The sequence below is a fragment of the Harpia harpyja genome, chromosome 5 (genome assembly GCF_026419915.1).
Source record: "Harpia harpyja isolate bHarHar1 chromosome 5, bHarHar1 primary haplotype, whole genome shotgun sequence".
Taxonomy (NCBI): domain Eukaryota; kingdom Metazoa; phylum Chordata; class Aves; order Accipitriformes; family Accipitridae; genus Harpia; species Harpia harpyja.
Window position 1 is genome coordinate 70207900 of NC_068944.1, and position 13157 is coordinate 70221056.

Here is a 13157-nt window from a genome sequence, read left to right on the forward strand (position 1 = left end):
ACCTTCTGTATTGTACAAATAGAGAAGATGCTTCTACCGGTAAAACTTCCACAAATTACCAGTGGGTGATTACAAGCATTTACTGTGACTGAATGACATGTTTACATCTATAAAAGCTTTGTACCAGGCAAGTGTTTAGACTTTCATGAGTTTTGTCCTTTTTTAGGTTGAATAATTTTTATATTTGAAGTATGCTTGAAAATACCTTAGGTGCTTAGGAGTAAAATATTCTTTATTTAACAACAACAACAGCTTAAGACCACCACTGCTAAGAAAGGAGAAAGTATAGACTGTGTACTGTAAAAACTTAAAATTTCTATAATGAGATGGAATTGTATAACTTCCTGAATGACAGTGGAACTCAAAACAGTGTTATCACAGTTAGCTTTCCTGTGGCCTAAATGTTCAGTCATCTGAATGCTAATCCTGGAATATGCTTCAGAAATGCTTTATGTTCAGTGAGTGAAGTTGTTTTGTTATACACATGACGAAATAAAAAGACTTTGCCCTTTCTGGACACTTTACTGTGTGTGCCATTTTGAGAGGTTTAACTTTTGGGTACTTTCTTCCCTGCTGCAAAGCTACATCGTGCTAATATTAAATGCTAGATGATTTAATATTATCACGGCCACTCCCATTGTGTTTTATGTTCTTTAAATGTTTTGCTTCTGTTCTTTTACATGCTTTTATGGAAGTTTGCTGGGTGAATCAATTGTAGACTTGAACACTTGAATGTCTGGAAAATACTAAGGTCATACTGATTTTATATTTTTTTTTTAACCCCTGGACTTTGTGCTTTATTAAATTGTAAGGACTAATAGGCTCCTGTCTTAAAACAAAAAAAAATCTATTTCTGTTTTGTAATTAACAATTCCATGAAACAAACCAGTAAGACTTAAGACTGCTCTTCCATGTGGGTGGCAATGAAGCTGCAACACGTAGTCCAAAGGTGATCAAAAGACCCTTCAGGGCCTTGGGATGGTTGGTAAGGGAATCTGGAGCACAGGTTGTTTCTTCCTCTCTCCTTCCAGTTGCAGGCAGCGACATGGGCAGAAACAGATGGGGCCAATCTATTAATACATGGCTCTGTGGCTGGTGTCACCGCCACAATTTTGTGTTTTTCGATAATGGGATGGCCTACACGGTACCAGGCTTGCTGGTGCCAGATGGGATTCACCTTTCTCCAAGGGGGAATACGGTCTTTGCCCACGAGCTAGCGGGGCTGGCTGACAGAGCTTCAAACTAGACTTGACGGAGGAAGGGGATAATATCAGGCTTGCCCGTGACAAGCTTTGGGATGACACGCCAAGGTCGGAGGGACAGGGTGCTAGCGAGGGCCCTCAGCCTGTTGCTCTGAGACTTGCTGGCTCCACTGCAGCACACTTGAAGTCTTATGGAGAGGAGCCAGGGGCTCCTGAGGTCACAGGAGCCAGCAGGGAAACACAGTGAAATACCTCAAAGGAATTCAGGCGTGCTCCTCCAAAAAGCTGACATGGCCGACAGCCCAGCTGAAGTACCTCGACACCAATGCACGCAGCAGACAGGAGTTGGAAGCCACAATGCTGCTAGAAAGCTACAACCTAGTTGCCATTACGGAAACTTGGTGGTACAAATCCCACGACTGGAGTGTGGCTATCGATGGCTACAGGCTGTTCAGCAGAGACAGGCGAGGAAGGAGGAGGGGCGGAGGGGTTGCCTTCTACATCAAGAAATGGATAGATGGCGAAGAGCTGTCTCTGAAGAACAGCCATGAGCAGTTCGGAAGCTTATGGGTGAGAATTAGAGAGTGAGGCAACACAGGGAACCTTGTGGTTGGTGTCTACTACAGGCTGCCCGGTCAAGGGGAGCTACTGACAAAGCCTTCTTACTCCAGCTACGGGAAGCATCGTGCTCGCTGGCTCTCATCCTGCTGGGGGACTTCAACCACCCCGACATCTCCCGGAAAAGTAGCACGGTGAGTTGTAGGCAATCCAGGAGGCTCCTGGAGTGCATTGAGGATAACTTCTTAAGGCAGGTAATAGACAGCCCTACCAGACAGGACACAATACTGGACCTGATGGTCACCAAGGCAAGTGAGCTAATCAATGATATCACGATTGGAGGCAGCCTGGGCTGCAGTGATCACACACTGGTGGAGTTTGCAGTCCTGAGGGATACGGGTCAAGCAAAGAGTAAAGTCAGGACCCTGAATTTTAGGAAAGCAAACTTGCAGCTGTTCAAGGCGTGAGTCAAGAGGACCCCCTGGGAAACTGCCCTCAGGGACAAGGGAGCAGAACAGAGCTGGCAGATCTTTAAGATGCTTTCCATAGAGTGCCAGAGCTCTCGATCCCCAAGTGTAAGAAATCAGGCAAGGAAGGCAAGAGACTGGCACGGCTGAGTTGAGACCTGCTGGTCAAACTAAAGGGCAAGAAGGAAATGCACAGGCAGTGGAAGCAGGGACAGGTCTCCTGGGAAGAGCAGAGGGACACTGCCTGGCTGTGTAGGGATGGTGTCAGGAAGGCCAAGGTGCAGCTGGAGCAGAACTTGGCAAGGGATGCAAAGAATAATAGGAAGGGCTTTGACAGGTATATAGCCAGAAAAGGAAGGTCAAAGAAAGTGTACCCGCTCTGATGAGCAAGACTGGCAAACCAGTAAGAACGGATGAGGAGAAGGCTGAGGTACTCAACAGCTTTTTTGCCTCAATATTCATTGGCAACCTCTCTTTCCACACCTCTTGAGTAGATGGACCGCAAGGCAGGGACTGGGGGAGAAAAGTCCCTCCCACTGTAAGAGAAGATCACATACGTGACCACCTGAGGAACCTGAACATACATAAGTCTATGGGACCCGATGAAATGCATCCCAGAGTCCTGAGGGAATTGGCTGATGTAGTTGCTGAGCCACTCTCCATGATATTTGAAAAGTCATGGTAGTCAGGTGAAGTCCCTGGTGCCTGGAAAAAAGGAAACACTGCACCCATTTTTAAAAACAGTAGAAAACAAGGCCCTGGGAACTACCGACCTATCGGCCTCACCTCTGTGCGTGGGAAGATCATGGAACAGATTCTTCTAGAAGCTCTGCCAAGGGACATGGAGGACAGGGAGGTGACTTAAGACAGCCAGCATGGCTTCACGAAGGGCAAGGCCTGCCTGACTAACCTAGTGGCCTTCTGTGGTGGAGTGACAACATCCATGGACAAGGGAAAAGCTACGAATGTCGTCTGTCTGGACTTCTGTAACACCTTTGACATGGTCCCCCACAACATCTTTCTCTCTAAATTGGAGAGATATGGATTTGATGGGTGGACTGTTCAGTGGATGAGGAATTAGTTGTATGGTCACATCCAGAGGGTAGTGGTCAACATCTCAATGTCCAGATGGAGATCGGTGACGAGTGGTGTCCCTCAGGGGTCCATACTGGGACCAGTACTGTTTAGTATCTTCATCAATGACATAGTGGGATTGAGTGCACCCTCAGCAAGTTTGCAGATGATACCAAGCTGAGTGGTGCAGTTGACACATCTGAGGGAAGGGATGCCATCCAGAGGGACATGGAGAAGCTCAAGAAGTGGGCCGATGTGAACCTCCTGAGGTTCAACAAGGCCAAGTGCAAGGTCCTGCACCTGGGTCGGGGCGACTCCCAGTATCAATACAGGCTCAGGGATGAAGGGATTCAGAGCAGCCCTGTGGAGAAGGACTTGGGGGTACTGGTGGATAAAAAGCTGGTCGTGAGCCAGCAATGTGCTCTCGCAGCCCAGAAGGCCAACTCTATCCTGGGCTTCCATTAAAAGAAGTGCGGCCAGCATGTCGAGGGTGGTGATTCTCCCCCTGTTCTCCACTTGGTGAGACCCCACTAGGAGTACTGCATCCAGCTGTGGAGTCCTCAGCACAGGAAAGACATGGATCTGATGGAGTGGGTCCAGAGGAGGGCCACAAAAATGATCAGAGGGCTGGAATACCTCTCCTGTGAGGACAGGCTGAGAGAGTTGGGGTTTTTCAGCCTGGAGAAGAGAAGGCTCCAGGGAGACCTTATAGTGGCCTTGCAGTACTTTATTAAGGGGGCCTATAAGAAAGATGGAGAGACTTTTTATCAGGGCCTGTTGCAATAGGACAAGGGGCAATGGTTTTAAACTAAAAGAGTGTAGATTCAGACTAGATATAAGGAAGAAAGTTTTTACTATGAGGGTGGTAAAACACTGGAGCAGGTTGCCCAGAGAGGTGGTAGATGCCCCATCCCTGGAAACGTTCAAGGTCAGGTTGGACAGAGCTCTGAGCAACCTGACCTAGTAGAATTTGTCCCTGCTCATTGCTGGGGGGTTGGACTAGATGACCTTTAAAGGACCCCTCCAACCCAAACCATTCTATGATTTAAAGCACTTTCCAGGGTCTATTGGGAAGGAAATGATATTTTTTATAAGTCACTGTATTGAAAAGAAAGTATGGTTGCTGTTTGTGTATTGTCTTTCAAACTGTGGCAGTAGGTTATATAGAAGTGGTTTTGACTGTATGTCACTTTCTTATTACCTGACTATACAGGATATTTTCTATACAAAGTCATGTAAAATAGACTAGTATTATACAGTTTTCCTCCGTTTTCAGTAATGGCTGAGAATATAGTTTGTACCACTTTCAGCTGTGCCTGTAGCTTCCAGTGGGTGAACTGGTAGTGCAGTTGAAAGGGATAAGTGTTCTAGATAAAACAGAAAAAAGACTAAGAATAGAGTAGAAAGTGGTGATTTTTTTTGAAATAACAGCTTTCACTTTCAGCTTGAAAACTACCTCAAAACCTCCACAAATCAGTATGCTGTAGATTATGCTAAAGTGCTTTGGGCTTGTCTAGGTGTTTGTGAGTAACGTGCTGATAAGAGCAGGTTCTATATCTTGGAAAGTATACAAGAAATGCCTCAGCCTGTGCTTAGCAATTTGTAAGAATAATACTGGGGTGGGAAAAAGCAGAGGGATCTTAATGGGACATCTCTCTGCTTCAGGGCAGAGCCAGCACTGCGTTAAACCTTTCCTGACAGCCTTTCCTTTCCCTTTTTTCTTCCCTCAGTAGTCTGTTCTTAAAACTGTCAGCGACGGAGAATTCAAAAGGTCTTTAGGCAGTCTGCTCGCTTTAGAAAGGAGGGGTTTTTTTAATGGCTAACTTAGTTAGCCTTTGCTTCAGTGTAAGCCCATTATTGCTTTTCCTATTACCATTGGACTGAGAAGACCATTTATTTCTTTTCTTTTTTTTAGCTGTCTTCTGTACATTGTAAGACTAATATCTTTTAGGCAGCTCTAAAGGAGATAATTTAATGTCTTTCAGTCATTTTTAACAGGTGTTTATCTAAAGCTTTGTTCATCCCTTGAATAATTGAAGGACTATATCAGTTAATCACCATCTTCAGCTGTGATGCTTCAGCTAGATGTGTACTTCATCTAAGGGCTTATTAGTGCCAATTAGATGGCAAAAATTTCTTCGTAGGTGTCATGGGTAATACAGATGTATCACAATATACTGTTTTCTTTTTCATGCCAGTATAGCAGTGTTGACTTTTGTTCAATGTGCAGTTTTTTATAACCATAAGTTTCTTTTCTGCATTCAGCTGTGTCTGGCTGGTATTTGTACAGCTGTCTTAAAGTGGTGTTTTGCATTTGTCATTCCTAAATTACTTCCTTGATTTTTCAGGTCCTATTTCCAGTTTGTCAAGAGCCAGGATAAAGTGTGCCTACAGCTCTGGCCAGCTTAGTGTTCTTTGAAAATTTGATGAGCCCACTCTGTCATTTAGGTCTCTAGTGAAACTCAAATACTACTGTATTCCAGACAGGCCCCTTCAGAAGTTCACTCTATACATTATTGTAGTTTGATGATTTACAAGTCTTTCTACATTTTTCCCAAACCCTTTTGCATCTATCTTACAGTGTTCTTTTGACAATGTGTTCCTAGTTTCACTTTGAGAATTTTGTGTATTTTTTTGTGAACAGTGTCACTGAAGTTAAGATATGACAGATGCTGCTTCATCTGGATTCACAAAATCTATTTCTTTGTCACAGGAATAATCTAGGCTGGGTTGATGTGATTTGTTTTTGACAAATCCATGTTGACTGTTACTTACCCCTTCGTTACTTTGTAGATGTTTTCAAATTGGATTATTTTTTTTTTCAGAGTGTCTTTCTGTGAATGCAATTAAAATTGACTGGGTTGTAATTCCCTGACTCCTCCTTTTTCCCTTTTGTAAAGATAGAATTGACAGGATGCCTCCAAGTTTATCTCACTTGAATTTTGATAAGTCAGAATGTTGCTAGTTAACCTGTAAGTGACAGTGTACTATTTGATTGCTTGGACAACTACCTGAAAGGAGATTGTAGTGAGGTGGGAAGTCAGTCTCTCCTCCCAAGTAACAAGTGATGGGGTGAGAGGAAACAGCCTCAAGTTGTGCCGGGGGAGGTTTAGATTGGATATTTGGAAAAATTTCTTCACCGAAAGAGTTGTCAAGCATTGGAACAGGCTGCCCAGGAAGCGGTGGAGTCACCATCCCTGGAGGTATTTAAAAGACGTGTAGACATGGCACTTAGGGACACGGTTTAGTGGTGGACTTGGCAGTGCTAGGTTAACGGTTGGATTCCATGATCTCAGAGGTCTTTTCCAACCTGAATTATTCTATGGTTCTATGAATTGATGACACTCACTATTCAAGTGTTGGATGCTTCCATATTGTGTAGTATGTTGTATTTCATGCAGTTGCACCCTTTCATAATGATCTAAGTGAAGTTCTAGTGGAAAGGCTTTAAAAAGAAAACTCTCCAATTTAACTTTTTCTTCTCTGAAGTTAAATATTTAAGTATTGTCAAATCTGGATTCTTTCCTAATGCAATGTTTTATGTTACTTCTTAAATGAAGCTTAGTATTGATTATTTTCTTTTCAGAAATTGGTATGAAAAGCTTTTTTAATGTATTTCATTTTCCAGTTTGTCAAATTTGCCAACATTGAGGAAGACACACCTTCATATCACAGACGCTATGACTTCTTTGTGTCTCGATTCAGTGCCATGTGTCATTCATGTGACCACGATGCAGAAATACAAACTGAGTAAGTGCTGTTCTGTCTGTATTACAGAAAACTGTCTTAACTTGTTAATATAGTCTGTAATACAGCTTTTATTATGATATTTGGTGGAATAGTTCATTCCATAAGAAGAAAATGAAAGTCTGACTTTTTAAATAGCATTGAATATTGCAAATCTGAGATGGCTAGAACTCCTAGAATATTTAAGTGGAATTTTACCTGAATAATGCTTGCCAGATTGCATGGATTCTCTCCAGAAAAGCACTACTTATTACTGTAAATGTGTGCGAGTTGCATAACTCATTTGAGAAATCAATGGGGCTTATATGAATAGAAGAGCAAAAGCATATTTTGAGTCTGCGATTTGAGAATTACTCATTAAAAATTGAATTTTCATAGATGTCTGCAGTATGATACTGTGTGTGAAACTGAAATGCCTTCATGAATTAGTATTGCAAATTTTTACATTATTATGTAAGCTCAATTTTTTTTTTTACTTCAGCTCCCCCTAGCGAAGTGTTCTTTATATGAATTGTCAATCAGTATTTAACTCCTGAGCATTTTAGAAAACTTAGGGCTTTTTAGATTCTATGGTTTGCATCTCTGTTTTACTCACCTTTTCTATTTCCATGCATTAAATTGTTCAGCCAACTATGAAAAATTCATGTGCTGAACATTTATTCAATGCTTTGGGTGTACTGCTGTTATGTTAGCTGCAATGCGTAAGGATTTTTCTTAGAAGTTTGCAGTTTCAAAAATCTGTGAACTGTATTTTCAGAGTGAATACTGTGTACATCACTTAGGGGAAAAAAAGAAAACAAAACAAGGAATTCACTCCTCCTTTAGTTTTCTGGTTCATTCCTCCTTATTTTTCGTAATTTGCTCCCATCTTATTTGTTGCACTATTGCTGTACGTAGGGTTCTGCTCTAAAATTTGTCTCTAAAAAGGTTAGGATTAAATCTGCCTCCTGCTCCTGTACTTTTCCTCATGCTCCACGCTCTTTCCCTTTAGGAAGATTATTCCAGTGAATGGTTTTACAGGATGAACCCCCACGAATTGGTTGGGGAAGGACTGAAGGGATGGTAAATAATACTTGGGGACAAAAAGGCAAAGGGGATGGAAACTTCTTAGGCAGGTGTCACTAATAAAGCTGGTGTATCCTGCAACTACCTCATAACTTAGGCTTGTGTCAGGTACAGTGTATTTACCTGAAGCTGATGGTTGCAAATAGTATTCATAAATGTTTTAATGAGCTTTTTGAGATTTTTGCCTTTTTGGCTTAGGGAAACTAAACCAGAAATGTTAAACTGATTACTTACTGTAAAACATTCCATAAGAGGTTAGGATATGAAGCTCAGCTCAGGATTTTTAGTACTACTTTCACTTTCATTGCTGCTTGCAAATGAGAGGTATCATTAGTAATAAACTAGAACTCGGAATGAATTAAGAGACTAGTACATCCCCGATTCATCTATCAAGTATGATCTATCACTCATAAGGACACTCCAAAGTAAAATACTTAAAAGCTGTGATTGCTGTAGGAGTAAGAGAACTGTGCTAATCTTTTGCTCTTCAGATTGTCAGCCTGTACCATTACCTGTGCTTCAGTTTGCAATGTTGATGTACCCTTAGACAGGGAGGAATTTCATCCTAAGTGACATAAGACTGTACATGACCTTGATTTAAATGTAATCTTTGCTTTAATACCTATCTGAGCCTTCCTTAGAGAAATGAAACATTTCCTGTATGTGATGAAATTTGATGCTGCCCCTTCCTCAGTACTTCAACCCTCATTTTTCAACCTCCTGTACAATAGTTAAGAACATGAAATTAGTGCTAGCGGCACTCCAGCACACAAAAGTGTGACCTTTTTTTCCCCCATGTGAATCAGTTTTTCACTCAGGTTGACCAAAAGTAGCAATATGACTTTTTTCCACATCATCGTAGACAGTTTAAATGTGTCTCTTTTGATTGCTGTTCATAAAGATCTCTCTCATTCTTGGAGTTGGCATACCAGATTTGCTGTAGGTACTGAGGTAATTCAACAAAACAGATGAGCTGTGACTACAGATTACAGTTCTAAAAGCAGATATCACATGTAGTCGATACTGTTGATGGGCGCTAGGGAGTAATTCAGCTGATCCTAAAACAGACATCCGGAGTCGCTTTTCACCTGCATAGCTTGAGGTTCCACTGAACTGGCTGTCTTGAATGGGAGATTGAACATCATCCACACACGTAGTCAGGTAATGTAGGCTTCCGGGTCTGAAACTGAATGTCACCTGGTAAGTGAGATTTCCCTTTCAGCAGGGGAGGTTAGTGCTAGTATTTAATGTATCTAAAGCCACAGTATCAGCAAAACTTGATTACCTTAAGAACTAATAATTTAAAAGAAAAAAAAAAAAAAAAGGTGTCCGTGATGGAATTTTGGAAGCTCTGTGCCTTAAATGTCAATCTTAGATCCTTAATATTGGAAACTTAATATTGAATACTGCGCTGTAGTTGTAGTACAGCAATAGCAAGTGCTTTTCTAGTTGTTTGTGCATCCATCTTCCCTGTTTGGTATGTAACCCTATTAAAAGTGTCTTGAAAGGTTTGGAATGCTATCAGATCCATATTGAATGCACGTGGCTTTGTTCAGAAATAGCTGAAAATCAGGGGGCTACAGATAGAAGTATTTACAAATGGAAATCTAAACAAAAATACTAATTATAGGGTTCGGTTAGGTCTGTAGTTCATCTAGCAAATGTTTTAATGTAGTGAATTTGACTGAACAAAGGCTAGTTATGTGTTGTCCATACTGAAATCAAGATTTAAAAAATGAGGGATGGATTTTAATAGAAGTAATTTCAAATTTTAGGGAAGCTTGTGCTTATTTCCCTTGATTGCTATATCACCTTTTCTTCTACTCATTTTCAGTAAGTAAAATTCTATTCCCACCATTTATTATAATGGCATAATTCGCTATTACCACTTCAAAAAAGAATATTTTGCCATGCATTTCACTGTACAGATTCTCTTGCAAACTATTTTTGTTCAACAAAACAAAATAGCTAACAGCTAGACTAAGTCTTTTTTAGAACTTATATTAATTTTTCCTTTTTATTGTTTTATTGTTGTGGTTGATCAGTTCTTAGTTAATTTGTTTTAAATGGTTTTAGGATAAAAGTGGTGGTTCCTTTTGTGCATCAGGCTTAAGTTGATAGAACTATCCTTTGCTTTCCATCTTGTGAATCTTGCACAAATCTTTAAAGATTTGTTATGATTAATCCACAGCGTTAATTACAACTTTTAAGGACATGATCACATGGCTCTGTGATCACACAGATCACAGCTTCAGCTTTGCTGTGATAACTTCACAATATTTTTCTTCAGCACTGGAATAGGTTGAGATTGTGCACATTTCAACTGATGGATAGTGAATTGCATAGAGTTGGTGGGGTTTTACCCATGTGACTTTCTTTTGGAGGTGGTATATACAGTTTGAGTATTAATCGATCAGTGTCAGCATTATCCTTACAGATCACCTTCTGTTTAGTTGTTTTGTCAGCTTCCTTGCTATAAAGGCGTTTAAAGGCAATATGGGCAACCTTAATGAATTGGCCAAATTTCCAAATTACTGCTTTTGAGAACTTAATGGAATTCTACACTACATAATTACTACTGTCTAATAGGTAAACAGCCATACTGGGAGGTGCTGTGTTTCTCCTTTTTAGTAATTCCTTTTTTCCTTTTTTCCTTCCTTAGGATCCGAATTGCTGGAATCAGGGGCATTCAGGGAGTCGTTCGAAAAACAGTTAATGATGAACTTCGAGCAACTATATGGGAACCTCAGCACATGGACAAGATAGTACCATCATTGCTGTTTAATATGCAGAAAATAGAAGATATTGACAGGTATTTTTATTCCTGGTCACTGGCATGTTTTTTAAACAATCTTTAGGCTTAGTTTTTATGATAGATACCTTTTTAGTGGAAATAACGACTGACATTTACTAGCTGAGTCTCCTTGAAACTGATAGCGGAGCTCTGCTTAACTGCTCTTAACGTTTCTTCTCTTAAAGTCTTTTCAACCGCCTTTGTTTCACTTGTTCCAGATTCTCTTGGCCTAAAAATTTCTCCAGAAATTGTATAACCATGTTTAGACTTCTTGAAAATTGTAAACTCTGTGTTTTGTAACATCAGAGATTAGTAAGCACAGGCTTTTTGGTGACTCAAATGATTTTGTTAGTTATATTTGTTAACAATTGAGGGTTTAATTCCCATTTAGCCATTACTAACAACTGTCTGTCCTGTCTGCAACAGTATTTAAAGTGAGGATTTAAAATTTATTAATATGTAGACACCCTTCTCTTTTTTGGCTTTCAATGACTCCTAGGCATATTACCTGCCAGGTATGCCTTCAAAAAAGATCTCTGATAATTGATGTTGAGGATATACCAGTCACCTTACTGACTGAAATAGGATTTGGATCAACCACTTAAAGTAGATCAGTTTATATGTACTGCAGGAATAATTTTTATCATTTGTTGAGCAATTCAGTAGTGGTGGTGAAAAACAAATCTGTCAAAAGGCAACTGTTAATTAAACATCTGAACTGGCTGCTTGAAACTTTTTCTATACTGCACATTCAGCAGAAAAAAAACCTAATGATTTTCCAAGTGGCAAGTAGGGGCCTTGTATTATGTGCATATGACAGAAAAACTGAAAACAGTATTTATAAATTGTTCATCTGTTGGCCTTAAATGATGTTACAGAGAATTTCTCATCTTGTTTTACATGTGGCTTCATATTTATGGAGCACAAACAGAGGCATCTTGAAGAGTAAGAGTAAGAAGCATTTTGTTCTGGCAGATGGAATCAAAGCATTATTTGAGAAAGAGCAGAAATTCCAGAAAATAGCCCCAACTTAAGTCCATAGAAAATAATGATTTTTGTTTAAAGCTGAAGGACACGTAGGTAACACTTACCTTAAAGATCAGTGTAATTTTTACTTGTGGAACCTTAATAGCTTAATTCAAGATTCTTCTGAGTACATGTCAGATAAGGCACTTTTTGGAGTTAAGAATTTAATATTTAAACAACATTTTAAAAAGATAATTATATGTGGATGTTGTTATTTGTCTGTATATCTGAATGCACATTCTAGTTATGTGACTATCAGAAAAATTTGCAAGTGTAACATATTCTAAAAATCAGATTGGGTTTTTTCTTAGTTGTACTTCACGATGATTCTGTATTACAAAATAATTGCCATGCAAACTTCAGTATAGTATAAGGCATTGCCTGAAAGACTCTCCCTCCCTCCTTCAAGTTTCCTAGAAGAAAATTCAGAAGAGTCAGTCATGTATGTCAATTTATGTGTATCTCTAAAATGGGGATATATGAAATTGGAAATTCACTTAGTTTTTACATTATTTTTCATGATTACTGCAAAGCTAAATGTGCCAGCCTTGTTTAAGGCAGAAGGACACTCTAGCACTTGTCGACTTGACTTCAAATCCTTCTAATATATCTATAATGTTCATATAAATTCTGTTTTAGAGGTAGATTAGAATATATTTCTTTCTTGGGGTGAGTTAATCATAGTCAAACATTCCTGTAGCTACTCCGCTCAAAAGTAGCAGTTAAGTCTTACTTCACATGTCACATCATATTTTTTTGGCCAGTCCTGGTTTTGTGGTGTTACGGAAGTCTCATGCATGGGATGCTGAGTTGCTGTGAGCCAGTTTAAGCCTGTGATTAGATGTTTGCTATGGAAACTGCTGTACTTCAAAACGTCCTTCCTTCCAGTTCCTTCTTGCCACCTTTTCTGATAGAGATTACCCACAAGAAAGCTGGTAGACAGTTAAAGGGAGTAGTTCTTGCCCATTTCATTGCAAAATACATTTTATGTTTCATTCCTCTGGACTTGTGGTAGTACAGAAAGTCTGGATGCAGAGGAATAGTAGTAATTTTTTTTTAAGTGTTGCAGTTGGATTTGTCAGATCTTTGTTTAAAAACCAAGTCAGTGAAACAAAATGAGTGCAAGTTGCTCATTTGAATTTAGAAACTTGAGAGGCTGTACAAAGTTATATATTCATTGTCTGTCAACTAGTAATGCTAAGGAGCACTTACTGAGAACTACTT

At 39.8% G+C, this 13157-nt stretch overlaps 1 protein-coding gene across 8 annotated transcripts in view; it reads left to right on the forward strand.

The window, feature by feature from the left end:
- The window catches only part of EFR3A (EFR3 homolog A), a 98198-nt gene that overhangs the window by 33181 nt on the left and 51860 nt on the right, over window positions 1-13157 (forward strand). For all 8 annotated transcript variants that reach the window (XM_052787503.1, XM_052787501.1, XM_052787502.1 and 5 more), the window contains 2 exons: window positions 6930-7051; window positions 10776-10925. In XM_052787503.1, coding sequence (XP_052643463.1) covers window positions 6930-7051; window positions 10776-10925 — 272 coding nt within the window. The remainder of the gene's footprint in view (window positions 1-6929; window positions 7052-10775; window positions 10926-13157) is intronic.